Here is a 27306-nt window from a genome sequence, read left to right as displayed (position 1 = left end):
ACGGGGACATTTTCTAGGGGATGAGAGTTACTCCCAATGGGAAGGTGGGACAGAAGAAGTGGAAAACCTTTTGGGCTTCTGCACTTTATATTGCACAAGCTTTAAAGTCCCAAAAACACAGAGGAAGAAGCTGGTGAACAATTTGCAGTTTCTTTGCTACCTCTTGGCGAGAGTAACACAGCCAGTCCCAGGAAATTGCCAGCTGTGAGCTGGGCTCCAAAAATGTGAGATCATCCTGAAGGTTTGGAGATGGAGTAGGGAAATGCCGAAGGGCATGACATTCTTGGACCTGCCTTCTGAGTCCTTCAGCCTTTCTGGGCTTTCTGCAGAATTAGCCTCGGCAAGGGGGAGGAGGTGGCAGGGAGGTCTGACCAGAATCCGCCCCTCTTGGCATCTCTGAGGCTTTTTATACCAGTTGCTTAAGGGCAAAGAGCCAGATTCTGAGCCAGCATTGGTGTCAGCAGGGCCTCTGTGATTCACACACACTCGGGCTCTCCTCCCAGTGTCAGGGAAACTCTTTTGAGGAATTTGGTTGCAAATTCAAGCATGGCTTGGCTGGGACAGAGTGTCTGTGTTATGGGAGGGACCTCTTGGCTCTGGGGCTTGTTGTTGTTTGGCAGGCTCAACCTATAGCAGCCAGCCTGGGGGGATAGCCCAGGCTGCTCAAATCCTCCACTTGGGCTTTTGCTCCATTTCCACTCTTGTCCAGGTACCTCCAGAGCCAAGCAAGCCCCGTTACCTCTTCCCACGTACCAGGTCTCTTGGCCATCGCTTGGAGCATTTCTGTGTGCATGTTTCTGTGTGTCACACTTATTTTTTTTCTAAGGTCCCCTGTTTCATCATTATCTTAATCAGTGTTGTGTTAAGTTTCATGCTTCCTTTGACCTTTATTTTTGGCCTGGTTATGCTGTTTATATGCTTTTGACACTTGTCCCCTGGTGCTATTGCCAGGGAAACTCAGCACTGAGGCCTTTCCCTTTCCCCCCACCCCCTTGTCCCTTTCTGTTTAATTTTTTTTCTTTCTTTTTTTTTTTTCTTTTTTTTTTTTTTTCTTTTAACATGGTTTTCCTAAAAAGTTTTTTAATCAATCAAATTTGAGGCAGAAAATAGGCTTGGTCACGCCTGGTCCTTGGGTCGTGTGACACTCACTCAGGGTCCTGACAGCTCCTCAAAGGGGGCACCGGGGATGGGGAGAACGCGTTTCCCCAGGAAAGAGCCCGTTTCCATGGCACTGCCCCCACCTCTCCGCCATCCGCCAGCCCGACGTGGGCCTGAGGCTCTTCAAAAGGGGCGTTGGGAAGCGGGCGTGTGTGCGGGGCCGGGAACAAACGGAGGCGCGGGGGCGGCGGCGGCGGGGGCCGCGCCGACAGCTGCCGGCTGCTCGGCCCCGAGCTCGCGGGGCGCCCGCGGCGGCGCAGGGCCCCAGGCCGCTCTGCATAATCAGGGCCTTTCATAAATGCCCCATTTTTCATCGCCGTCCTAGGCGCTTGCTGAGGGAGAGCCGGTAACGCTGGCATGGAGGGACAGCGCCCGGCGCTGCCCCGGCCCGCTCGCCGGCCGTGCCTCCCCACCCGCGCTGCCCCGCTCTGCTTCCCTCGTCCTCTCGGTGTCCCTGAGGGCGGGCAGGTGCCCACCGCTGCCTCATGCGGCTCACGCTGCTCTGGCCCTGGCAGAGGATGTTTGTCACTGCTCACCCTGGTTCTCGCACTCACGGGCGTCCCTCAGAAGGGGAGTAGATGTGGTTGAGGAGCAGGTTTGTGGGAGATGCTGCTCTCCATGCGCTCCTGCTGGGCCGGCATGGAGGCAGTGTGAAGCCGGCCTCAGTGCCAGCTCCCACCGTGGCTCAGATGTGCCACACAGTCCTGGGCACTGTCGCTTTTTCCTTGGGTCCTCCCTGATTCCTTCAACCTGCCCTAGGAAACCACTTACCCTTCTGCTGATTCCGTCTAAGGCTGTGCACCTTGGATTTTAAAACCCTTTTCTTCACCCCCAGCCCCTTTCTCAAGCTCTCTTCTCTCACTCTTCTCCCTCCTGTCCTTCTTTTCCCCACACCCTTTCCACTTCTTCATTTGTGCAGGGTCTTTTGCTTTCTCTCTTTTTTATAATTAATGATTATCTTTAATTGGTTTGCTTAGGCAGCCTGACAGCAAATTAGCAGGAGCCAGCCCAGGGCTGCCGAATGCCAAGTTTGGGGACTGCTGTGCTTTGCAGACGCTGTGGCAGGAGATGAACTCCTTGGGATCCCCCCTTGGCACTGCCCTCCTGCTCTGTTGTGCTGCGAGTGGGGGTCGGGGCCTTCCCTGGTCCTTAGTGCCATCTGTGCTGGGAAACTGGGACTGGCAGTGGATGCTGTCCCTGCTCCTCTGTCCCTTGCCTGGCTCCAGCACTCCCAAAGTGTCCAGCAGGCACTGAGCTGCAGGGTTACCTCTGTAATGCTCTGTGTCCCTTTCCTACTGCCCAGTGCTAGTTTTCCTCCTCCTTTTTGCATGATCACCTTTATGGAGCTGGGCTCTGCTCAGCAGGTTTGAGCAGAGGGCACAGGGTGGGAGGCAGGGCAGGATCTCCCTGTGCCAAGGGGACTCTCCAGCCCAGCAAAGCAGGTGGCTCTACCCAGTGCTAAAGGCAGGTAATGGGGACAGGGTGCAGAGAGAGGGGGGGCTTTGCTCTTTTCCTCCTTTGCAGTGATTTCCCTTTGCTTTGCTTTTCTTTTCTTTGCCTTTTTTATAGCTCCCATTTTTCTTTTTTATGAGAGAGAAACTGCAGGGTTCTCCCAGGGCTGGGAAGAGCGTTTGGTCCCAGGCTGCTCCCAGCCAGATGGAGGGGAAAAGAAGGGGGGCAGTGGGCCCATAATCCTGGGAGGAGAGTTTTCCTAGTTAAAGAGGATTGGGGATAGAGTCTAGGACATTTCAGTGTGTTGTTTTATGAAGAAGGGGCAGACCATGACCTATTTGGGATGCTTGTGAATTTTCAGGAAAAAACTTTGCTGGGAGCACTGGCAGCTGTGTAGCCCTACAACCGGGTTTGTGCTGTGCTGCTGGTGTTACCTTGTAATAGCAGCCAAAAAAGGGAGAAATGGGAAATATTATGAGTTTCCCTCTCCTTCGACCCAGGCCTTTTCAGCTGAGCAGTCCAAGATTGGCAGGAGACAATAGCTGGGTGAGGCTGCTCAACTGGATCTATAGAGCAGCCAGAATATTCCAACCCCTCTGCAAAACCAGGAAGGTTTGTTGGGCTGGTGACAGCAGGGTATGTTTCTTGTCCCCAGGAATCCTGGACTCTCAGTTGTCCTTGCTTCAGGTGTTAAATGGGTGATTTGCCCTTACTGGACACCAACCCTCCAACTGAGTGTTAATATCTACAAATGCCTTTTTATGGGATCCAAGCACATATAGAAGTGAAATCAGAGGGATGTTCTGTCTTCCTGGGATTTCTGTCATGGAGGAACAGCCTTTTTGTCAGTCAGAGAGGTCCCTGCTGCATTCCAGATTCATGAAAGATGGAAGGCAGCGCAAACACGTCTGCTCTCGGATCTGCGTGTTGCTCAGCTGTGAGTGTACTGGCAAACACCATGCTGTGCTACCTTGCTGCAGCCTGGCCTCTTTCCCAAAGATTGGTACGATTATAGCTCACTCAGGTGACAACTCTGATAATGCATGTAGAGGCTGGAGCCGGCAGGTCTCCTGTGGGGCTCAGAGGCTTCAGCTGCAGGGCTCCCTGCTCTGCCCCCGTCCCTGCCCTGCCCAGGACATACGGCTGTGCACACCCTCACGGCTCTCGTGTCCCTTCCCAGTCCTGATGACACTCTCAGAGTCCCTCCCATTGCTTTGCCAGTGTTTTGGACCTTAGCTGAGCTTTGGGTCTCTGCAGAGCAAGGCTAGGGGATGAGTTTTTCTGTCCTGAGGGAGGAAGGAGAGGGATGAGGAGAAGTGTGGGAAAAATATTTGCTAGAAAAGTCATTGAGACCTTGCCGCCCATTTCACTTTTAGGTGGCCTTGGTTTATTCCCACCGCAGATGTCTCTGCAATAGCAGAAGATATATTTGATTTGTGGTAAAACTTCCATGTTCTGTGCACTTGGGTAGTCTCCTTTTCTTTTTCATACCCCACTCCCTCTGAGGTGGTGTTTTAAGACCCTTTTCACTTTCCTGTTTGCATCTCACTGCCCTTCAGTGAACCACCTCCTCTGCTTGTTTTGCAGTCTATCAGATTTACTGCTCTTGCTATACTGATCAGGACTTTTTCAAAACTTGGTAGTGCCACTGGAGTGTCAGGCACTGCACAAGGTAGAAGGGAGGCACAGCTTCCTCTCCAGGAGGGCGGCCATGCCTCTCCATACTGTCAGAGCTGTCTCTTCCCTTCTGATTTTAGCAATGAGGGTGCCAGGATTCACCCTCTCCCTTTGCAATTTAGGGGCTCCATGATAATCGCATAGTTCTTGACAATTGCAGAGCAGCTGAGGGTCACCAGCTGTTTCACTGTAGAGCTGCAGGGGGGAAACTGAGTTGAAGGTGCCTGAAGATGTCCTCAAAGCTGATGAAGTGACCCGATGAAGGATTATCCCACCTGGGCTCCAAGGTTCTCATCACAACCCATCCCACAGGCTGCCAACACAACCCATCATTGCAAAGGAAACAAGGGGAGCGCATGATGCCTCCTGGCTTGCCCTGCTGTGCCTGTGGCTTGTCTTGCTGCCCTTCCTTTCCTCTTCTTGCTGTGGCACTCGCTGCTGCCAGCACATGCCCTGAGTCCTGCCTGGACAGCCTGAGCTGGCTCCTTTAAGGCAGGCCCGCCGGGGGACTGCAGGCGGTGCCAGCCTTCGCTGCGAGTGCCTCTCGCGCTTCCCCCTTGGAAAGTTTCCTGCCCAATTGTTATGTGCGATCCGATCTGAAAGTTGCTCTCTAAGCTTCTTGTCACATTTTGACTTAATGAAGTGCAACTGGAGTGGGAATTGGGGTTCATCACGCCAGTCTCACTGCGCTCCCTTGTTGTCAGAAAACAGGGGCGGTTGGGGACCGTAATGCAACGCTGCAAGTCGTTATCATTCCGGTCAGTCTGTTTAACACAAAATTAAACAAAGAACTAATTAGTGCCTCATGAATTAATAAATGCGCAGTTGCCGGGTAGGAAGGGGAGGAAGGAAAAAAGGTTGTTGAAGGAAAGATACTGAAAAAGTCGAATTAGGATGTTGTGTCAAGGGGAAAAAAAAAAACTGAGTCCACTTTGGCGAAGAGTTTGGATCCATTGGTTTCCTTGGAATAAGCTCCCCTCCTCCTCCTCCTCCTTCTGCATCCTGCATGTCTGCTCTGGAGCAGTGATGAACAACAGGTACAGGGAAGAGGCAGCCTTTCAGTGCTTCTTTGTGGGGGCTCACAAGAAAGATGGGGACAAAGTTTTTAGCAGGGCCTATCGTGATTGGACAAAGGGTGATGGTTTTAAACTAAAAGAGGCACAATTTAGCCTGGATATAAGGAAGAACATTGTTACGGTGAGGGTAGTGAGATAGTGAGACCCTGGCACAGATTGCTCAGTGAAGCTGTGTCTGCACCATCCCTGGAAGTGTTCAAGGCCAGGTTGGATGGAGCTTGGAGCAACCCAGTCTAGTGTAAAGTGTCCCTGCCTGTGTCAGGGGAGTTGGACTATATGACCTTTAAAGGTCCCTTCCAACCCAAACTGTTATAGGACTTTATGATTTTCCAGTGATGTTCCCTAGAAGCTGCATCTGGGGTCCAGTAGCCAAATACAAATACTGACCCAAAGCAGATGTGGGAACTAAGAGGTGTGGGGTAGAAGCCCATCACTGGAAAGGATGGAGACTTCAAAGGTGTTCATGATGAGCAAGTCTCCTCTCTTTGTCTGAAGGCTTTTTCCTGGAGAAGCCCCAGCTGACACAGTAACAGTGGGTAATCTCAGATTAAAGGTGTCCCAGCAGCCCTCCCCCTGGTCCCTGTCCTCCCTAGCCCAATTCCCACCCGGAATGGCAGTGCTGGCCAGCCTCAGCGGGGCTGGGCCGTGCCGGCCGCCCCCTCGGCCGTTCCCACAGGTGCTGTGCCATGCCACGCTGCCAGTGAGCAGCTCTGGCACATTGTCAGGCAGGGAAGCAGAGCTGGGGGAGGGAAGAGTCCATCCTTAAGAGGACATGTCAAGTACAATTAGCGTTATCTGTCTAAATATGTACTGGGAACACAGAATACAAGAGGAGGCCTGGCTGGCTTTAATGGAGACATATGCAAGGTCATATTGCCTCATACAATCCCCCAATCTGATTTGGGGATTACACATTCTAAGTAAATTGGCGTTATTCCTCTTGCATCATTGATAAGCTGCGGCCAAAAGAAGAGGAGTAAAAAAAAAAAACAATTAAAAACCCAATCCCAAGAATTGATCGTGCACAGGGGTTAGGGAGTGAAGGCAGAGAGTTACAGGCAGAGAGCTTGGGAAAGAGGGAGAGAACAAAAGAGAGGGAAGGAAAAAACAGTGTGACAGTGGCAGAGAAAGCAGTGGAAAGAGCAAGGGAAAAAGGGCGAACAAAGGGAAGGAGAAGGTGAAAGAAGGGATGCCAGAAGGACTGAGGGTGCCAGGATGGGAGAAGCACCTCAAATCAGGGAGCTGTCACTCCAGCCATGCCCTCAGCCTCTTTAGCATCAGGATTTGAGTGCAAAAGGAAGGAGCCAGGCTGGTTATGCATCTTCCTCACCCGAGGGGCTCTGTCCTCCTGTCCATGCATCCATCTGGGATATCTCACCAGCTCCTTCCTGCTCTGGGTCCCAGCCAACATGTGGCATCTATCTTTGGCAGTGGCAGAGTATAAGTGACAGGAGGAGGCCGTCCACATGCGCAGAGTGCCAGGGCCCTGGAACACAGGGGTGAGCCATGGCAGCAGCACAGAGTCCCCTGAATCCCTCTCACTTTTGTCCGCAAGGGACTCGAGAGGGTCTCAGAGGGGCTGAGCCGTGGCACACGCTGCCGGTGTGTGGCATGGACACGTGGGGCTCCTGCACACAACCACGGCCACGCTGGGCAGGACCTCGGGGCAGTTTGTCATTCTCCTGCCGCCTGGGCAGCTGTGAGAGCTGTTCTGGCAGGGCTGCAAAGCAGAGGCTACAGGAATGGGCCAGGCACCCTTGCCACTGTGCAGGAAGCCACCCTAAGCTCCTGGCCACCTCCCAGCTCTGGGAGAGGGAATACCTGGTCTGGCTGCAGTGCAGTCTTCCCCCAGCCGTGAGCTCTCCTCCCATCCTGCTTGCACAGAATAACCCCCTCCAGAAGTCTCATGGCACGGCTTTTATGCTCTATCACATTTTTGGAACATATGGTTTTAAATAATTCAATTTACTTTTCATGTATTTTGCTGTGACTTCTTTTCCCCTGTCCCTTTTCTCCTTTGTCCTCACTCTCTGCATTCTCCTGGGCAGAAAATGCACAGATGAGTGGATAAGGGGTTCAGTGAGATGGGAACCAGTCCTGCACCCTGTCATCTTGTGCCCCACAAGGTGTGCAGGGGAGGCCTTACCATTGGCACACAGGCAAGCCTCTGGGAAAGGGGGGTTAGCAGAGGAAATATGAAGATTGGGAAGGGAAAATCTGACATGGAGCAGAACACAACCTTAGATGTGTGGGCAAAGTACAGAGCAGACCAGCACAAGGTGTGTCTCTGGTACCTGGGGAGCAGAATTCAGGCCAGTAATGGCTGCTTTCTATGTGAAATTATTCCCAACTCTCAGTAGGAGGCTCTTTCACAGAGAAGTGCCATGGGGTGCATGGCACTGTGAGATACAAACAGGACCATGTTCTTACACAGCTTTTGTGAGTCTTGGCTTTTACTCAGGTGTGCCCTTTGTGTTAACTGCATCCTTTCTTTTCTCACTCCAGAATGAAGTGAATTTAGAGCTAAAAACGAGGCAAGAAACGAGGCCTTGAAATCTCCGAAAGGTAGGAGAGACTTCAGACTGCAATGGGTATGTCACTCTGCCCTCCTGGGTTCTCTTTTCCTCTGTGCATCTCTCACACTTACAGCCTGCTCACCGTGGCCATGTCTGCACTCGACCTTCCGGGGTTAGACTGTTGCTACCCATGAAGAGAGATGGAAACAGAAGAAGTTCAAGTGCAGACATGGCATATGTGTGTCCTAATCCCAGCTTTGTCTTTGTACAGCAGTTGTTCTGGGCACCTGGTTTTGTCACTGAGTGTTTTCCTCAATATCTTCTCTACTGCCTCTATCTTTACAGCTAAAAATGTGTGTAAGGATTTTGGTGAAAGGGAACTGCTTTATCTTCGTGCATGTGTGATGGGGCAGATGGATATAAGGTCCTTTGACTGAATAGGATGCAGTCTCCATCTACTGTGAACTTTGCTGAGTTCAGTTCACATAACTCAGATGATGATGTGGAGGTTCTCCTCCTCTTCTGGCACATTTTTATCTGTTCAGACTGCAGAACCATGGTGGTAGTGTGGAAGCATTTCCATGTGTCCAGCAGAATCAGGTCTTTCCTGGGTTTTCCCTTTACCTAGACCCTCATGGTCTGTCATAGAAGAAAAAACCCAGCTTCACAGTCTCCTAGAGCTTGGATGGTGACTTAGTCTGTGATTGGTGAGAGTTAGAGGTCTAGAGTCCAGGGAAATGGAAGATAATACTGTATCTTAAATGCCTTATCTCCATGTGCTGGGTAAGACACTCCCTACGCCACCTCAGATAATGGTTACTGAGAAGTCCCTGCCATGCCAAGGCAGTTCCTGCTGTCCCTGGCTCCTCTTCCTGGCCCCTGGTTCCTTGTGTGTCACCCAGACAGTTCCCACTCTCTCCCCATGTCTCTGCTCTGTACTCCCTGCATCACCAACCACATCTGGCCCCTCGCATTGCTCCCCTCCATCCCCAGGCACCAAGACAGGTGTGAGGGCAGGAGAGGCTGTGGGGAGGGTGGGAAGTGCTCTGCCCTGTGAGAAATTACTCAGAGGTGCCAGGAGCACTCCCTGTGGTGTGTGTGCTTAGAGCATCCCTGCACTGGGACCCCCAATGCCCACTTTTGGGGAGCACATGGACTGAGTCCAAGCAGCGTCTGAGGGGCCCAGGCTGGCTGGGGTGGGAGGGGGGCCCCAGGCTGGGCTGGGCAGTGTCAGAGGTGACCGGTGGAAGGCCAGTGTTATGTAAATACTGCTGCTGTAACATGGCAGGCCTGAATGGCCCTATGCATCCATCCATCATTGCTGGGGAACAGAAGCCTCCCTTGGAGCACGGGGGGCCAGCAGTGTGGGGCATGCAGACACAGGCAGCATGTGCCCTACTCATAAACTGTTTGTTTTCTTTTTGTCTCTCTCGTTTCGGGGCACCCCACCGAGAGCAACTCTCTGTTCTGTCCTTGCAACCTCTCCCCCAACCTTCCCCCACCACTTCAGGCCTTCCTTTTCCTCCCTTCTTTCCCCGGACCTTAAAAAAATGGAGGGGAAAAAAAGGGGGGAAAAACAGTCCCCAGTTCACATTGCGGCTTCTTTCTCCGACTTCAAAGGCTCCTCATCATTGTTTGGGATCGGCAGGCAGTGGCCCTGAAAACGTGATCACAGCCAGGCACAGTGTAGGTCACCACTGAGTGCCATGCTCCAAGTGCTGAAAGGAACAGGCAGATTCTTCCCTTTTCATGCTTCACAACCCTGGTTACAGCCCTCTGCCTCGCCCGTGTGCTCCTCGCTGCATGGCTATTCTTGCTCTTTTCTCCTCCTTTTCCTCCCGCCCTCCCTCTCTCTGTTTCTCGCAGGTCTCTCGTTTCTCCATTCGTTTGCTTTCATCCTGCCCCTCTCTGTGCCCACCATCACACACTTCTCACACTCCCTTCTCTTCTTTCTGTTACTTTTCTTTCTCACAGTCTCAGGCCCGGCACTGCTGCCACTTCTCTCTGTTACATGAATCACTGTTTTATTTCTCCCTTTTCCCTCTTCTAAAGGTCAGGTTGGAGGTTGATTTCCTCATGCTCCCTGTTCCTGTTTACTAGCAGCCTTCCTCTGACGTTTGCCCACATTTCTGTCTTTGCCTGTGATACCTCACTTGCTGTGCCCAAAACTACAGCAGTTCTGTAATTTCTGGATTAGTCCTAGACAACTGACAGCCCTCCCTGCACAGGTGTGAGCTCACTGCTTTCATGTGCAGTGGGTTTATCCCCCAAAATTTAGCCTGGCCTCACATAGGGAGGTAGCACACAGTGCCTGCCATCAATGTCAGCTTCCAAACTCGCTCTTTGGCTTGGCTGGTTAACCTGAAGGAGTGAGCACATAGGGTTAGTGTTGTAGATGGATTTTGAAAGCCAGACACTGACTTTATGTATATCCCAGGGAAACATTTAAATCTTGTAGGTCTAACATGGAATGTGACACTGATGGTAGTGCTGAGGGCAGAGTTAGGCAGAGATAAGGCAGAGAAAAACAGGCCCAACAGTTTAATGGGCATCCCAGAACATTTCCTCAGTGGATTTCAATGAGGGAACAGCACTTTGTTGTGCTGAAGCTTGGGCATGTTTGGCAGCACAGTGAGCCACAGCCAGATGGAAACTCCCTGCCTGCAGAACATCCCCCAGCAATATCTGGAGCTTCGTTTTGCTGCAGGTGAAAAGCCCGAGACTCTGCACCCCTCCAGCACCCACCCAAAGAACTGCTGCCCTCTCTCCACCCCCAGAAGCAGAGATCATGGTGCTTGTGCCTCTGGTGATTTGTGAGGTTGTTTTAATGCCGAGGAGCCCACCAGGACTTGTCTCTTGCTAAATAGGCATATTAAGGGACATTGCAGCAGGGGTTATAGAGTAATAATTTGTTCTAATGAGCTGGTGTCACGTTCTCCCTGGCTGAGCTGTGCCCAAGCAGGAGCCGTGGTAGGAAAGGGCTGTGCTCGCTGACCTGTCAGCCCAGGTTAATGAAGTACTGCTCTGCTCGGGGGTCAGAGAGCAGGAGTTCAGCCAGCCAGCAGCGGCTCGGGGCCGGAGGGGAAGGATGGGGCTCCTCCCTGAGCTGAATGCCCCGGGGGAGGCCTGTGCCATGCTGGACAGAGCAGCAGGATGTACGTTATGGCACTGGGATCTCCATGCTGTGCTGGGGGCCTGAGTGCCAAAACACCCTCATCAAAGTGTCTGCAGCCAGGTGCTGGCTGGGGCTTGTCCTCTGGCCTTGCAGCAGAGCCCAGGCTGACACATTGGGAAGGAGGCTGGAAAAGTAAGAGAGCACCTAAGTTACAGATGCGTACAGACACGAGGGGAGATGTTGGGAAGGATAGATAAATATGATTGTCTAGAAAAATGTCTTTACAGGGAGAGGTGCAGGGAAATGGCCAGTGGTGATGACCAGTACCTAACTAGGAAGTCTACAGAGAGATGGTGCTCACCCTTACCTTTGTGTGCAGGATGGATGTACACAGGCAGAAGTTCTCTTTGTCCTTCCTGTTCCCTCTTTCTCCTTCCTTGATGCTTCCCCATGGCTTGCTGAGATCCTTTGTCTTGCAAACCCAATAAGTTTCTTTCATGCCTTCTGGGTACCTGGGCAGGAAGGATACAGGAACTTTTGCCAGTCCCCGGTGATCACCCTTAGGGAGCAGGCTGATGGCAGGACAACCTGGGCAGCTGCAGTTTGAGCAGGGTTCCACATTCTGCAGGAGATGGCAGGAAAAGCCATAAACAGGGAGTTTATGTTGGCCTGCCTTGCTTCTGTGAATGACACCACCCCATCCATGCTGGAGCAGGATGGTGCCCTTGGCCACACCAGCACCCTGAGGTCCACAGCACAAATCCTGTATACCATCTTTCCTCCTTCTCCTCCTCCCACTCTTTGCTCCCCCCTGCTTCTCTTTGCTTTTCCCTGTCTCCATCTCTCTCTCCCTTTCATCTACTCAGAAGGCTTTACTCTACTTCCTTGTCACCCTAATTGATTGCATTAACCTTTCAGCGTATTGGATTTCCCCAGCACCGTGCAGAGAGCACTGTGCAATATGCTTATAATCCGGGCTGTAATGGACAGGGAGCAGTCAACGAGCCCCTGCTCCAACAGGTTCTGCTGACAACTTCTCTGGGAGGGGGAGAGGAGTGGACCAGGGGGACCTGGGGCATGGCTGTCCTGCAGCCCGTGCAGACCTGGCCTCAGCGCTCCCCCTGAGCAGGCTTGTGTTAGCCCTTGAGAGTGGAGTCCTTGAAAAAGGATCCGGCTTGGGAAGCAGGGAGGAGATGTTATATTTGACCTATTACTGTAATTTTTCCTAGTGTTTGAGCACCATTCCTCTGTATCTGCTTGGTCTACAGTTTTCTTCCATCTGTTCAATACTAAATTAATGTACGCTTTGCATTTAGGCACTTGTTGCTAGTGGCAGGATGAGAAGACAGTATCACGGAATCTTCCTGTTTTCACATCATGCTTGCATCTGCCTTTTCCTTTAGGATGAGGATACAAGGGAGATGGACACTTTTCCTCAGATTTCAAAGAAAAGCATAGGAATATTGTGTTGATGAGAAAGACCAGGCACCAAGGTGCAGAGAGATCAGGAGACAGAAGCCCTGAATTATATCTCAGGCTTGGCCTTGGATAGATCTTTCACTCTCTGATTCCTCATTTTCACCCAGGATGTTGGAGGTGTTGATTTGATGGGTTGGGGAAGGAGGAGGGCAGGAGGGTTGGGGAAGATGGAGGGCAATAATTGCTGCTCACTGGGCAAGGGATGAGAAAGTGGCTGCAGACAGGCAGTGAATCTACACAGCCAAGTGTGACTGCTCACACTGCCTGTGAGGCAGGAACAAACCCACAAGATAAGTAGCCCAAGAGCATGTGAGCCTCTGAAAGGCCTGGCAGACTGCTGGTGGTCGGGGCACAGCCAGGAGGTGTTTTGGCATCCTTTGTTATAAAGGATTGGAATGATGGATCTGCCATAGTCTCCTGGCCATGGTGCCCCCTTTAAAGTCTTCTTGCCATAGGCTCAGTTCAGCACAATGCTTTGAGCACTAGGTTGAGTTTTGCTTAAGCTAAAATCATGTAAGCAAATATTTTGGAATTCCATTTGACAAGGACCACAGGATGAGACCTGGAGTCTTATAAGGCCCTTTTGTAGTTCTCCTTTTCAGATAGCATTTAGCACAAGATGGTTCTTCATTTATGGTTACAGCTCACAGTGTAAAAAACAGCAATAGTGGAAGGATTGCTGATCAGTTCATAGGTCTTTAGTTCAGGTTACTTCATCTTGCTAGAAGCAGTGAAGATACCCACTCTCCCAAGGGGATGTTGAGAGCTGGCCTGTAGAAACTTGGCAAGTTCCTAACACACCAGGAGGAGCGGGCAGGGCCTGTACTGTGCAAGGTAAAGGTAAATCCCCAGTTTTTCCAGGAAGGAACATGAAATGACAGGAGTCAAAGGGAGGAAAAACTTTATTCCAGGCAATCATTCCAAAAAGTGTGAGGCTCCTCATAAGCCAGAAGGTCGTTAGGGTAGGGACTTTTTTTAAGGTTAAATAAAGAAGAACTAGAAGCAGGAAGCAAAGGATGAGAAATCTGAAACAAGCTGGAGAGAAAGCGTGAGGGAGAGCAGCACCTCCTAAATGGAAGGGTAAACAGGCGCTCCGAGGCATTAACTTAATTGATTGTTCTGCAACAGGCTGAATGCTGTGTTACTCTGTCACCGTGGCAACAACCCAAAAAAATTGTCAGCCTGTTTGGATGAAGTGAAGCGAAACATTCTCTAATTTGCGGTGATCCGGGTGTTTGTTTTCCTTCCGAAGAGGCGGGGGCTCTATTGATCTATTATTTGCACAGAGCTTTTTTTTTTTTCCTGGTGAGACGGAGAAAGCAGGAGCCTTGGGGTGTGCTCCCAGGGCAGGTGAGGCAGCAGGGGTGTTTCTGCTGTCTTTCCACAGATCTGCCTTTGTAGGATGGCCATGCAAAGCCAGCAGAGGTTCCAGTGGTAGGAACCATCCCGAAGAAGCTGGAGGACAGGGGAAAGTGTTTGGGTGTGAAGAATTTGTGCCAAAAGTGTTTGGCTGTGATAAACTTGTGCCAGGGCTACTGCTTTGGTCCATCCTGTTCTCATCATTTTGGGCTCTTGCAGTTCACAGAATCGTAGAAACCCAAAGTGATGGAATATCCTGAGCTGGAAGAGATCCACATGGAGTCATCAAATCCAGCTCTTGGCTTTGCCCCAAACAACCCCAAAAGTGACACCAGTTCTGTCTTTATTGCAGGCTCTGGTGTTAGGTGAAGTCAGCAACAACTGCCTCAGGGACAAGAGCAGCTCTGTCCCCCTACCAGCTCCCTATCCAGATCCACGCTATTCCATGTTGTGTGTGCAGATCTGTATCTGTGCACAGCCTGTGCTCGTGGGAACATATCATTGCACACTTGGGGGAGTGACAGAAATTGTGTTTATCCTTACCCCACAACTGTGGGAACATAACGAGGTCCCCGCTTTGAGCTCTTTGTTACAGTGGAGATGAAATCCCTGGGCCAGAGAAGGAGGGATTTGGTCTCCTGGGATATGGGGTCAGTCTGCTCCAGGCAGCTGATGGGGGAATGGGACATGGGGGTGGCCACAGTGGGATGGGTGACTTGCTGCAGGCACAGCTTGGGGCAGAGCCAGGGGAGCCACGCCTGTGGGAAGAGGTACCACAAACTGCAGCAACTTGTGCCCTTCGTCAACAGTGTCTGGCCCTGCACAGCCCTGGGGGCCAGGCAGGAGCTCTTGGGGATGCCACTCGCTGTCAGCACATGCTTGGTTTCAGAGTGAAATGCCACTGCAGCACTTGTTCAGCTGGGAATTGTTCAGTCAGAATGGCAAGGTGCAGGGACTAGGGAGCAAGCCCACGTAGCCAGGGGGGAGCAGCAAGGCCTTGTGCCTAGGACACGATGCCAAGAGATGGGGCTGTGGCAGGGGAAAGGTGCCTTACAGATCTGCAGTAGGGGGAACAGGCAACAGTGGCTCAGAGCCAGTGGGAGGGTGAGTGGCAGAGGTGGTTCTGGGCCAACAAAAGAGAGTAGAGTTTCCTTGTGACAGGAGGAGGGACAGACTTGACCTTCCTTGTGCTTGGCCCTGCAGAGAGGCTTCATCCTCCTGTTTGGGGTTTTCTGCATTCTCCTGGCCTTGGGCACCCTGGGGGCAATCCCATGTTTCCCATACAGGCCGATCATCCTCATTACTCTTTGGCAGTGCCCTAGCCCATGCACAGCTAGTCCAGCTGCTGTATAAAGGCTGTCCAGTTTATCCCTAAGATTTCAGGAAGAGCTGTGGAATAGGTTGGTGTCAACTGCTGGAGTGTTGCTTTGTGGGGTATGCAGGGGGAAAACCCCACTGTGTATTCCTGTGTTCTTCCTGCCTCCCTCCCAGATCCTTTCTCTGTTGTCCTAGGGGGGTTTCCTCCTCTGTTTGTACTGGTATTGCTTTATCACCCTTTCCCCCTTCTGTCTCTCTCTTCCCTTCTCCTCTATATTATTCTTTCCATCCAGTTTTTAACTCTTCTGCTCTGTTCCTCTTTTTCACAGTGTAGATAAAGGTTGGGGATAAGTGGCTGTGGCTGGTGGGTGGGTGCTGAGGTGCTGTGTCCTGCCAGGGCATCTGCCCCCGTGCTCCTGGTGGGTGTGCATGGGTGGGGGCACCATGGGAGAGAGGAGTGCTGCATGTCTCTTTGGAGAGAGCTGAGCTGCCAGTGAAAGTTTGGTGCTTATCAGTGTCAGGAGAAGCTAAATAACCCTGTAACTGGTATGAAGGTGAATTCACGGTCTAGTGAGCACTGAAAATATGAAAGGGCTCTGAGACAGGCGGAGTGTGGAGAGGGGAATACAGCTCGCCCGTGGCTCGGGGAGTGGTGCAAGGACATGTGCTGATGCCATCCAGATCATCAGCCGTGGCAAAGTGCCTTCTGTGGGGCTGGACAGAACAGGGAAGGTGCTCAGGACTACGAGTTCGGAGACAAATGAGACAAGCACACATTAACGTGGCAAGAACACCCTCAGAGAATGTCTGTGGGCAGCCACATCTGGCTGCACAGCCCTGTACACATGTGCCCATGCAGTGCCACAAGGCCATGCACATCCATGTGCACAGATGTGCAGACAGCCATACCCATGCAGGCTGCCACACATCTCTGTGTGTGGAGATGCTTCCACAGCTCCATAAACACGGGGTCACGGGCACACCCAAGCTGCCAGTGCAGTGCTCTGCTGCCTGTGTCAGCTCCCAGTCACACCAAATTCCTTTTTGGTGTAACTACACTCCAGTCAGGCAGCACAGATGGATTTATCCCAGCATATCTTGGATGTCTTGTGTGGTTACCTGATCTGAGCAGGAGAAGACTTGTGGGAAATCTATTCTCCTTCCAGCTGGGAGAGGCTGATGTTTTGGAGAACCAGGAGATGTGCAGAAAGGAAACCCCCTTCAGCTCTTCACCTGGAGCTGGTAATCTTGCACCAAATCCCTGAAACAGGGAATTGCATTTGAAGCTCAGCCAGTGGTGATTTAGTGTTAGACATTTGGAAAAGAGACTTTGATTAATTCATAGTAAAATCAAGTAGCACTTGGGTGCCAGCACCACATTCCAGGGTGAGACAGCGACCAAGGTGCGCGCTGGGCAGGCTGCCAGGTGCCTGAGCAATCCCCGCGGAGGTGGCAGCGCCATTCAACCCACAGCCTCTCCCTGCTTGGGCTTCTTAATTATTAATTTATTTTTCTCCCTTCCTTGGCAAAAAAATACTATTTGGTAACGACCTCAAATTGCAAAATGCTGATGATTTGGAGAATGTGTCACAGAAGCTCCAGGGTGATAAAGGGGAGACGAATCCCAGCCAACAATCCGGCTCAGCCAGTTTGCCTATTTATTAAAGAAAAAGCCCAGATCATTAACTTTTTTGTTGTTGTTCTGTTTGCGGGCAACTCCCTGCTGGCAACTTTCGGGTGCCCAGTAAATTAAACCAAGTATCGGCCTGGTTCAGGGCAACCTGAGCTTCTCTTTAGAGCTGTGAGAACAAACTGGCTTCGTTTATGTTAGCACGTGAATAAACCCTTTAGGGTACCATGCAAAAGTGCTCTCTGGCATAAAAGCAGTGTCAGAAAATCCTTACTCTTGATGCCTCGTGGAGGGTCAGGTATTGTAACTGGAGAGCTGAGCTTCCCTTCTCCTCCCACTGCTTGTTCACACAGTTAATTGCCCCTGGACACCTCGCTGTGCCATGCTGGTCCCCAGAGAAGCAGGGCTGGAAGAGAGCATCTGTAGGCACAGGCTTTGTTGGTTTCCCCGTTTGCCTGCTTGGTTTAGTTGTTGAATAAAGAACAGTTTAGGGATGGGCTTGCCTGCCTGGTGCCTCTGTGAACTCCAAGAGTTCCCTGTGCTATCAGGGAAGGGTGATTATATCCCCCTCCTCTGGAACATCCCACGTGTTTGCTGAAGCGGTGCTTCAAGCTAAATCAGTTTGCTGAGGGCTCCAGCTTCCCTTAATTCAGTGTCAGGACCAGGCTTGCACGGCCATTATTCAAGAAGTTTTATCAGAAGCACAAAGCTAGCATCTGCCCTCCTGCTTCCCTCTGGGCATCAGCAGCTCTCCTGCCCTGGCTCTGGCACAGGGAGACTCCAGGGACTGCCTCCCGAGCCCATTTACAGGCAAAGCTCGTTCCAGCTCCTAGAAAGTCTCGGCTCTTTGACTAGCTGCAGGAGCACGGTGGCTTGTCACTGGTGCCTGGCACAGCAGCTCAGAAAACCTGCCAGAACCGAGGAGCTCGTGTGGGAAAAGGGAGAAAGACACTGCTCAGCCTGCTAGCCTCTCCCCTTCCCTCTTCCAACCCAGCTCAGCTGAACTAGGGCTGGATTTTAGGTTTGAATCTCAGCTGATAGCCACACGCTGTCTCCCAGAGGTAGCCACCTTCTTTCCTAGGCCTGGTTTATGTCCCTTTACACTCATTTCTCTGGTGAAGCCTGCCCAGACCCGTGTTCACGTGGATGCTGATGGGAGGAGAAGGGTATTTTTCAAGGTTTCTGCTGGGTTTTTTTCTTCTGAAATATAAGGATGTGCAATTTTTTTAGTTTCAATTTAGCATTGGAGAATTTTATAATTTAGTAATTAAAATCTCTGATAGGCTTTAGAAATTGCAGCTAATTGAATTTAATGGGAAGATGATTTTCAATTTTATTTGATTACCCGGACCCCTGGCATTGGTATTTATGGGAAAAAAATGGGAAATGTGCTGTGTGGGCTAAGATGGCATAATTGAATTAGGGCTAATCGGATTTCTTCGTCATGAATTTCACTATAATTTTCCTATAATTTTCCATTAGATATCTAGTTTACAAATATTCACAAAGAAATGAAGCTCTTTCGGAATGGAGATTGCTGGCTAACAGGATTACAGGGACGATAGCTCGGCATTGCCAGCCCGGGCTCCTTCAGTAATGCAATCGCTGCGTCTGCCTCACACTTACCGCCCGCCGCTGCTCCCGCAGCCCCGGCCCCGTGCCAGGGTCCCGGGGGGCAAAGCCGGGCATCAGCGGGGCTGTGCCAGGTCCGTGTGCCACGGGGCACTCAGTGACAGCCCTACCCGGCAGTGTCCCTGTGCCACAGGGCACTCAGTGACAGCACTGCCTGGCAGTGTCCGTGTGCCACGGGGCACTCAGTGACAGCCCTGCCCGGCAGTGTCCCTGTGCCACAGGGCACTCAGTGACAGCCCTGCCTGGCAGTGTCCCTGTGCCACGGGGCACTCGGTGACAGCCCTGCCTGGTAGTGTCCCTGTGCCACAGGGCACTCAGTGACAGCCCTGCCTGGCAGTGTCCGTGTGCCACGGGGCACTCAGTGACAGCCCCTGCCTGGCAGTGTCCGTGTGCCACGGGGCACTCAGTGACAGCCCCTGCCTGGCAGTGTCCCTGTGCCACGGGGCACTCAGTGACAGCCCTGCCTGGCAGTGTCCATGTGCCACAGGGCACTCAGTGACAGCCCTGCCCGGCAGTGTGTGCCACAGGGCACTCAGTGACAGCCCTGCCTGGTGGTGTCCCTGTGCCACAGGGCACTCAGTGACAGCCCTGCCTGGTGGTGTCCCTGTGCCACAGGGCACTCAGTGACAGCCCTGCCCGGCAGTGTCCCTGTGCCCTCGGGGGCACATGGATGCTGTGCCAAGCACACAGTGGGATCCCTGTGCTGTCGGGGGCACACAGATGCTGTGCTGGGCACACGGATGCTGTGACAGTCACACGGATGCTGTGCCGGGCACAGGGATGCTGTGACAGGCAGAGGGATGCTGTGCCAGGCACAGGGATGCTGTGACAGGCAGAGGGATGCTGTGCCAGGCACAGGGATGCTGTGACAGGCAGAGGGATGCTGTGCCAGGCACAAGGATGCTGTGCCGGACACACGGATGCTGTGCCGGGCACACGGATGCTGTGCTGGGCACACGGATGCTGTGCCGGGCACACAGATGCTGTGCTGGGCACACAGATGCTGTGCTGGGCACACAGATGCTGTGCTGGGCACACAGATGCTGTGCCGGGCACACGGATGCTGTGCCGGGCACACGGATGCTGTCCGGCGCTGTCCTGGCTGCTGCAGGACCATGCACAGGTCTTCCTGTGTCTGTGCATTTCCATGACTCCGTGTGTGTGCACATGGCGTGTGCTCACACTTTAATTCCCTGTCTCTGCAGGAACACAAGCTGGCTTGCAGATCCTCTGGATGGAAATCACCGTTTCTGTTTGCGCTCGCCCCATGCGATGCAGAAATATCTGGGACCCATCCTTGGGCAGCAGGTTCCCATCCCAGCTGTGTGCTTTGCCAAGCCCAGGCTCAGGGGCTTTGTGGGGTTCAGGATGGCTCAGAGTTGTATTTGCTGGTTTTGCAGGCGAAGCACCTGCTTTTGAGTGCCAGGTACCTTCCCTATTGGACCTGCTGCCTGGGTACAGCTATGCCCTTACCTCCTCACCCTGGAATCCCCAGGCTGCACTTTTAATTGCTGCAGTAAATTGTAACTAATTGTTAGTGCATTCAAACCCCTGCCACTCCTTCCCCCCAAGTCCTCCTGGGCCCCTGTGGAGCACATGCCGTGTACGTTCAGTGCCGTATGGCCCGTTCCCAGTACAGTCATTCCCTCTGGGCAGTGGTCAAGAGATGAGCAGCGTTGGCTTCCAGCAGATGCTGGAAGCTGTGGGGTGCCTGGAAAAGCAGCAGCTTCATGGTGGGGACGTGGTGTCGAACGGTTGGAGGCCAAAGGAACAGTAAATGGAAGAATTGCTCCCAGCAGAGCCTTCCCCAGCACGCTGAGACTTAGCACAGCTGCTTTGGCAAGGGGTTCTGGGAGCCATGTGCCAATAATGTGATTGAAACTGAATTGAGAAGGAAGAAGGGAAAGAGAAGGAAAGGGAAAGAAAGCATGGATTGTCTGCTCCTGCCGCCCAGGCCCTGAGGCCTCTGGGCACCTCCCTTGACGAAACAGAAATCAAACAAAATTACAGAAATAGGGCAGGAGCATTTGCCTAATAGACTCCCCAAGCAGGAGCAGGAGGGGCACAGTACTGCCAGATCTCCAGCCTGCAATCTGAGAGCCAGCGCCCTGATCCCACATGAATCCAGAGCACAGTCCCAGGCCCCCAGGCCAGCTCCAGCTAAGGAGGGAGAAACTGCCAAGAAAATGGGCTAAGCATAAAAAACAAAGGTAGAAGAGACACAAAAAGGGGGATGTCCCACATCTCAGTGTGACTCACCCCCTGCTCAGCCCTGGCACACTGTCTGCGGGGAAAGCATTAAACTGTAATAATAATAAATTAATCATCCTTCCCCCTCCCATTGCACTTTTCATGTGAGGATCTCTGAGCACCTGGCAAACATTAATTACCAAGAGCTCCTCATGCCCCTGGGAGGGTGGAAGGAGACACACAGAGATCTCTTCACCTGCCGCGGAAGGGCAGATGTGGCTGGAGCCGATGGGGCGGCTCTCGCATGGCACGGAGGCAAAGTTCAGAGCAGAGTGAGGGGTGCTGCCTTCCCTTGTGTGCTCTGCAGAGCAGGGCTCCGGGAGCCTTTTCATGCCAGGGCATGGTCAGAGGCAGCTTTTCCTGAGTGGATCCATACCCTGAAAGGGGTAAGGGAGGGAGGGGAGGTGCTGCCCTTATCAGCAGCACAGGAGCAGAAAGCTTCAGAGACAGAGAGAGGAAAGAACCAACTTTCCTTGGGTAAGAGGCAAAGGAGGGAGTATGGGGAAATAAAACCCGATCCTGTGACAGGAGATTGCTGAGATAGGAAATCAGGCCTTGCCATTGCATCAGCTGCAGGGCGTGGATTTCACCTGAAAAAACACCTTGGCAAGTTGTTCCTGCAAGGAGGAGTGGGAGGGACAGTGGGAAGTCTGTGGAGGGGATCCTCCAGGTGTATTTAGGTTGTGTGTGTGAGTTCGTGTGTGTCATGGTGCATGGATATGTGTGTATTTGAATGTCAGTGAGCACAGAGTATCATTTTCTTTGTGGAGGGCATATGCATGTTGCGTGTGCATGCTGGGATGGGAGGGGTGGGGAACATTTGTATACTGATGTGTGAACGTGCTCAGCTCAGAGCACGTAGAAGAACAGGTATGTTCAGAGGGTCTGTGGGGCTGTGTGTGCGTAGTAACATATCCATGTTGGAAAGTGTGTTCCTCTTTGTGAGGAACTGGAGATCCAGCGGGGGCCCAGACTCTCAGGGAACAGTGGTGGTGAGCAGAACCCCCACTCCTTAAATATTAGGTTCATAGGAGAAGCAAAAATGAAGATATCTGACATAAAGTGCAGTGAACTTATGGGACCTGTCAGCAAACTCAAACCTGGAAGGAAGTGTTGAATCCAAACTGAGCTATTACAGAGCCAGCACAGACAATTCTGGTTCTGTCCATGACTTCGCAGGGTGGGATAATCCTTGGCAGGTGCTGTAGTGCCTGACTCAGGTGGAGGGACCAGGACAGGCTCTGCTGAGGGTTGTGGGTGATGTCGGCTGGGCTGGTGCCTGCGCTGGGGCCAAGTGAGGCACAGACAGGCAGGGATTTAAAGGCAGCACGGGGTGACAGTGCTGATGGTGTGGTTAGAAACCAGTGAGTGGGGAAGTCGGGCGGTGCTGATAAAGCAGGAGCTTGGCTGCACCAGGTGGAAGGTGAGTCCCATACAGGGGTCTGTTCAGCAGTGCTGCCTGGCTGGGCAGTCCCCAGGCAGGGCACACTTGCCTCCTGCTTGACACTGTTGTCCCCACGTGCTTCCTAGCTTGGAAGGTCCCTGGGTGGCTCCATTTCACTAGACTTTGTTTAGATTTTTCACTGAGAGGAGCCAGAATATTTGTGGTTTCCACAAATGACTCCCCTCTCCTCTTCCCTCTCCCTGCCCTCTGGCCTGCATTGCTGCCTGTGCGTTTTTGTCCATGCAAATGCAGCACTGCTGAGGTGAGGAGCTACAGTTTGTGTTGCGTCTCTGGGCTCAGGACACTATCTGGGTGCAGCACATCCTGGTGCATGGAGCCAAACACACCTGGGCTCCTTCCAGCCCTGTGACTAACCTGTCCAGCCACTTCTGGCGAGTCACTTCCCTCACTAGTGCCTCAGTTTCCCCATCCCTAGTGGGGTAATGATGCTGGCCTCCTTTGGAAAGCACATTAAGTTCTGCTTATAAAAAGGATTTAAGAGCTGGTAAGTCCACAGGCAGCTCTGTGTGAGCGCCAGTGAGGAACCGAGCTCTGCCAAAATCCTGGAGCCAAACGTGGTGTGTTCACAAAAACAGCCTACAACCTGCTCAAAATACCTATTTAATCAGGTAAATAATCTGCTCGTTTGTTTTAAAGAAAGAGGCTTATATCTGTGTTTACCCAACACGCCTCTCAGAACCTCCCTCGCATTCTTTGCTACTTAGAAAAATAAAGCCAAAAAAAATGAGGAAATTCACCGCAAAAGGGCCCCCTTCCCCCCGCCTCCCGTGGCCCCGGCGTTCAGGGTAGAGTGCCGCGATCTTCCCGAGGGCAAGATGCGTCCAGGGCTGTGAGACCCGCAGGTGGCGGCCACCAGTGCCCCGAGGGCTGCAGCGCTGCTCGGAGCGCGCTCCGCAGCGCACGGCCGAGCCGGGACCCGCGTGGGACGGCGGTGCGGGGCAGCCCGCCGTGCCCGGTACCCAGGGCACCGCTGCGGCTCGTCCGGTCCCGTACGCCCCCCTCTCCATCCCCTCGTGGTTTGCGCTCTGCTCCGCGCCGGCAGCTCCGTCCCCGCCGCTCCGGGGCTGCCGGAGCAGCCAGCGCCGCGGCCGCGGGGCGGGTGGCGGCGGCGGCCGGCGGCGATGGCTGCGGGACAGCGCGGCCAGGCCGGTCCGTGCGTGCGGGGCAGCCCCGCGCTGCTTCCCCGCCGTGCCGGGAGCGCCGCGGGCTGCGCGGGGGCCGCGCTCCGGCTCCGCCCGAGGTAGCCCCGCGCCGCTGTCCCGCTGCTCCCGGCCCGGCCCGGCCCGGCCCGGCCCCGCACCTGCCCCCGGCGGCGGGCCCGGCGAGGGGCGGGTCCGCCGGCCGCCAGTCACCGCCCCCCGCGGCGGCGCGCCCGCCCCCGGCCCCGCTGCCAAAGTGACTCGGGGAGGACCGGCACGGCAATGACATCAGTGCTTTAAACAACTTGTTATTCGGGAGCAATCAGCTGCAATTAGGTATTAATTAAGTATTATGAAAGTTGATTATTTAAGTGAATTCGGCTTTCGTCTCTCCGACTATGGTAAGTACAGCACAATTGTCCTTTTCCTGCCCCCAGCCCCCCGCCCGCCTCGGCGGAGCCCCCGCTCGGTGCGGCCGCTGGTGCCGGTGCCCCCGCGCCGGGCGGTGCGGAGCGGAGCGCTGTCCGCCGGCCGCTGCTCCGCGGCCGTGGCGCTCCGGGGCCGCGGGGCCGGCGCTGCGGGCAGCGCAGCCTCTGGGAACGCGGGGCCGCCGCCGCACCGAAACTTTTGTTGGCGGGCGGGTGCGCGGTGCAGAGCTGCGGGCCGGGCGGAGCGGGGCGCGGGGGCCGCACCAGGTGCGGCGCGGTGCGGTGCTGCGGGGGGCTTGCCGACTCCTTCACTTTGCTTCTTTCACTTGTTTTACGGAAGTTGCTCCCGCCGCCGCTCCGGCTCCGCTCTCCCGGCCCCGCCGAGGTGAGCCGGGGACTCCGCTCCCTCCGTCCGTCCTTCCCGGCAGCGCGGCCCCCGCGGGCCGGGGCAGCGGGGCTCGCAGCGGGCTGGCCGTGAGAGGATGCGGAGGGGAAGTTTATGGGGGTTTTGAAATGATTCTGCCTTTGTATTTGTTGTAAGTTGTGTGGGTTGTTTTCTCTTTCATATTTTCCCCCCTCCTGAGCTCTGGCGTGTCGGTGGTAAAGGTTGCTTGTCAGGTTCCTGTACTGCCTAAATGAAAAGGAATTTAATTTATTTGGGACAAGGCAGTGTCAGATGAAGAGGCTGCTTATTACATTTAATGAGTTGTTTTTTGGTTTTATTCAGCCTGGGCATATCTGGGATGGGTTTGTTTTTGTCCTTCCATGTGAGGTGTATGGGACCTCCCCCACCCCTTCACATCATGCAGGGAGGAGGAAAGGTGGCCAGGCTGGGGCAATGTTTTGGTTTTAGATTACAGGCCCTAATACTGGGGTTGGGTGTGTTTTTGATTGTAGCTTTTTGTGGCTTGTCCACTGCTTTTTGATCAGGTATCAGGATGGGGAGTAGGTTCCGGCCTGGTGCTGGGCTGGGCTGGTGGCCCTGCTGGGTGTGATGATGGACAGGTCTCCATCAGGCTGGCGTGTGATTGCAGCCAGGAGCTGCAAGCCTCAAAGTGTTGGTGGGTTTTCTAATCTTTGGACCGTATGGATCAGTCTCTTTTAGATTTGACAAAATGTTCAAATTCAGAGTTTGGTAGGAATCGATCCCTTAGGTGATGTTACCTCCCTCTTTGGGACCAGGGCCCACCACTATGGTTCCATAATGGCTAACACAACTACACCTGCTCCTCCAAAATGGTGTAAACCATTCTTTGCCATTTGAAAACCAAATGGCAGCAATGAACCAAACAGGCCTGTGCTGGCAATGTGCCGTGGTCCAGGTAATTACTGCCAGAGAGTGTGTGTTGTTTTTTTTTTTTTTTTAATAAGGAGTAAGATGGTAATAAACTGGTTGATGATTGACTGGGCCTGAACTATGTACTCTGATATTGTGAGTGAGAGGATAATTTTGCCATCGTTTATTCCATTTATTTACTTATTTCTACCATTGATACCAGGAACCGAGTGGCTCCGGAGCCACTTCCACCTGTGAGTGTGAGGTGCCAGCTCTTCTTGGCTCCAGCCGTGGGCGTGTGGCTGCTCCCTTCTAGATCAAGAGGCTGGGATGCTGCGTGGGCAGCTCGGGAGCCGAGGATGTGGTGAAACTGCAGGGGGGTGAATGCTTCCAAGAGCGATGAGCAGTGATTTAGGCCGCTGCCATCTCCAGGAGCTGCCCGGGGCCGGGGCCGAGCAGGGCGGGCAGGGCCTGGGCCTGAGGCCGAGCAGGGCCCGGGGCCGCGCGGGGCCTGCCCCGGCCCTGCAGTGCCCTCTGCCGGCTGGAGCTGCCGCTGCCCCGGGGGGCTCCCCCGAGCCGGGGCTGCCCAGCCCCACGCCCTCCCCTCCCCAAAAAAGGGACCCTCCTTCGCCCCACGGGTGTTGTGTGTGGCTGCTCAGCCCCGCCACCGCTGCGCCCAGGTAACCCGTGGGGTTTGGTCTCCACTGTGGGAACCTGGAGTGAGCCCTGGGAATGAGGATCGGGGAGATCTCTTTAAGTCAGCATTATGATCTGTGTGTGGGTGAACCCGTCTTGTCATGATCTTGGGGCAAAGACCTTCCCCATAATCACCACCTCTAACCCTTATCTACTTGGGCCAGCTTATCTCCCTCAGTCTGCCTCTTGAATTCTCTCCAAGCCCTCCGGCAGTGGCTCTCCAGAGGCAGTGCCCGAGGGCTGCTCATACCAGATGCCAGCTGGCAGAGGCAAGTCCAGAGGGGTTTCTTTCCCAGAGGGACTGTGTATGTGGGGTCTGACAGTCTGCTCTTGCTGAGGGCTTTCTCAGCTCAGTCAATCCTTGCATGGGCCTTCTAGGACCAGAAGTGTTAATAATGGTTAGGGCTGAAAAGAATTTGTGGACTGAGTCCATCCGTGCAGGAATGTGGCGAGATGTTCCCTGCATATGACTTTCTTTGAGTCTGGTTTTAAATACCTTGACTGACTGGGTACTTGTCACTTCCTTTGGGAAACTGTTCCCCAGCCTAGTTATCCTTGGTATGAGATTACAGGAACTGACCTCAGAATGAGGACCAAGACGCCTATGGGAAATGGGTGGAGGAATATCCAATCTCCCACTCAAAGGGTCATTTTGTGTCTTTGTCAAATTACTGCTGTTGTTTGAAACACCCAGTGGATAGAAACACCTGCTTTGGGCTGGTGACAACTTGTTTGGTTTTTTTTTTTTTTTGCCAGATTGTTTGGGAGACATTGGCTCAGTCAAGGTTGGTGTCATTCCTGAGCTCATGCTCTGCAAAAGGTTCCTAGGCAGTTTGGGTGTTCGTATCCCTTTCCAGTAATTCTATGAGATACTTGTTGGGTGGAAAGCATTCAAGGGATTAAGCCTACCAAGTGAAGATTTTCCTTGGGAGAAGGGTTTAGCAGGATAGGGATTAACCGCCCCATAGTGTGAACAAGCAGCACCCAGCTATTACTTGGAGAACATGCTTCAGAGCTGCTTGAAGTCCACAGGAGTGTTTCTACTGCTTTGGCACTATAGAGAGATAGCTCACAAAAAGACCAGAAAGTTGATCTCTGTGATGAACTCCTGTTTCCTCACTTGTAGTCTGTCTGCTGGATCTCCTGAGTCCTTCTAAACCAGGTGTGCCACTGTCAGAGTGGGGTCCACTGATGTGCACAGGTACTACACCATTCTGCTCTGAGACAGCGTCCCAGGGGGGAGAGGCAGCTTGTACTGAAACTGGCTGGGAATGGTACAGATATTTCGACTGGACAGGATCACATATTTGATGTGTAGTTTCCATATCATCAGTTTCTCTTTCTGTTTTGCTAAACTGTTTATACTTCTACGCGGAGCCTGCGATTGGATCTCTGGGCTTTGCCTACACAGCCTTTTCTGTCCCACTTTTTGCTCTTGGCTGTCCTCCCAGCGAGAGCCTTTGTGGCCACTTTGACTCTCCCTCTGACATCAAATCGTACCCCTGGGCTGCTGTGCAGCCTACAGTTTAGGCACCCTCTGAAAAGTTGGTTGAAAGTGTCTGGAAAGTAGTGAAAAGTCCTGTAGTAGGTGAAGGTTCCTATTGCCTGTGCTGCATCTCCCACCTCCACCCGGGCTCCTTC

General features: G+C 53.2%; 1 protein-coding gene across 9 annotated transcripts in view; it reads left to right on the top strand.

Moving 5' to 3' along the window:
* CASZ1 (castor zinc finger 1) overlaps positions 1–27306 on the top strand; it is a 193268-nt gene that overhangs the window by 84999 nt on the left and 80963 nt on the right. For 5 of the 9 annotated variants that reach the window (XM_072917497.1, XM_072917494.1, XM_072917496.1 and 2 more), the window contains one exon: positions 7869–7928. Coding sequence is in view for 3 of the 9 variants with exons in the window: in XM_072917490.1 (XP_072773591.1) it covers positions 23618–23666 (49 nt within the window). In the remaining 6 variants the exon portion in view is untranslated. Of the gene's footprint in view, positions 1–7868; positions 7955–23494; positions 23667–27306 lie in introns of those variants that run through there. The other 4 variants (XM_072917495.1, XM_072917490.1, XM_030289236.4 and 1 more) reach the window with 4 other exon arrangements.

Source organism: Taeniopygia guttata, chromosome 21 (genome assembly GCF_048771995.1).
Source record: "Taeniopygia guttata chromosome 21, bTaeGut7.mat, whole genome shotgun sequence".
NCBI classification, from domain to species: Eukaryota; Metazoa; Chordata; class Aves; order Passeriformes; family Estrildidae; genus Taeniopygia; species Taeniopygia guttata.
Note: the sequence above shows the minus strand (reverse complement) of the source record. Positions and strands in the feature narration are given on the sequence as shown.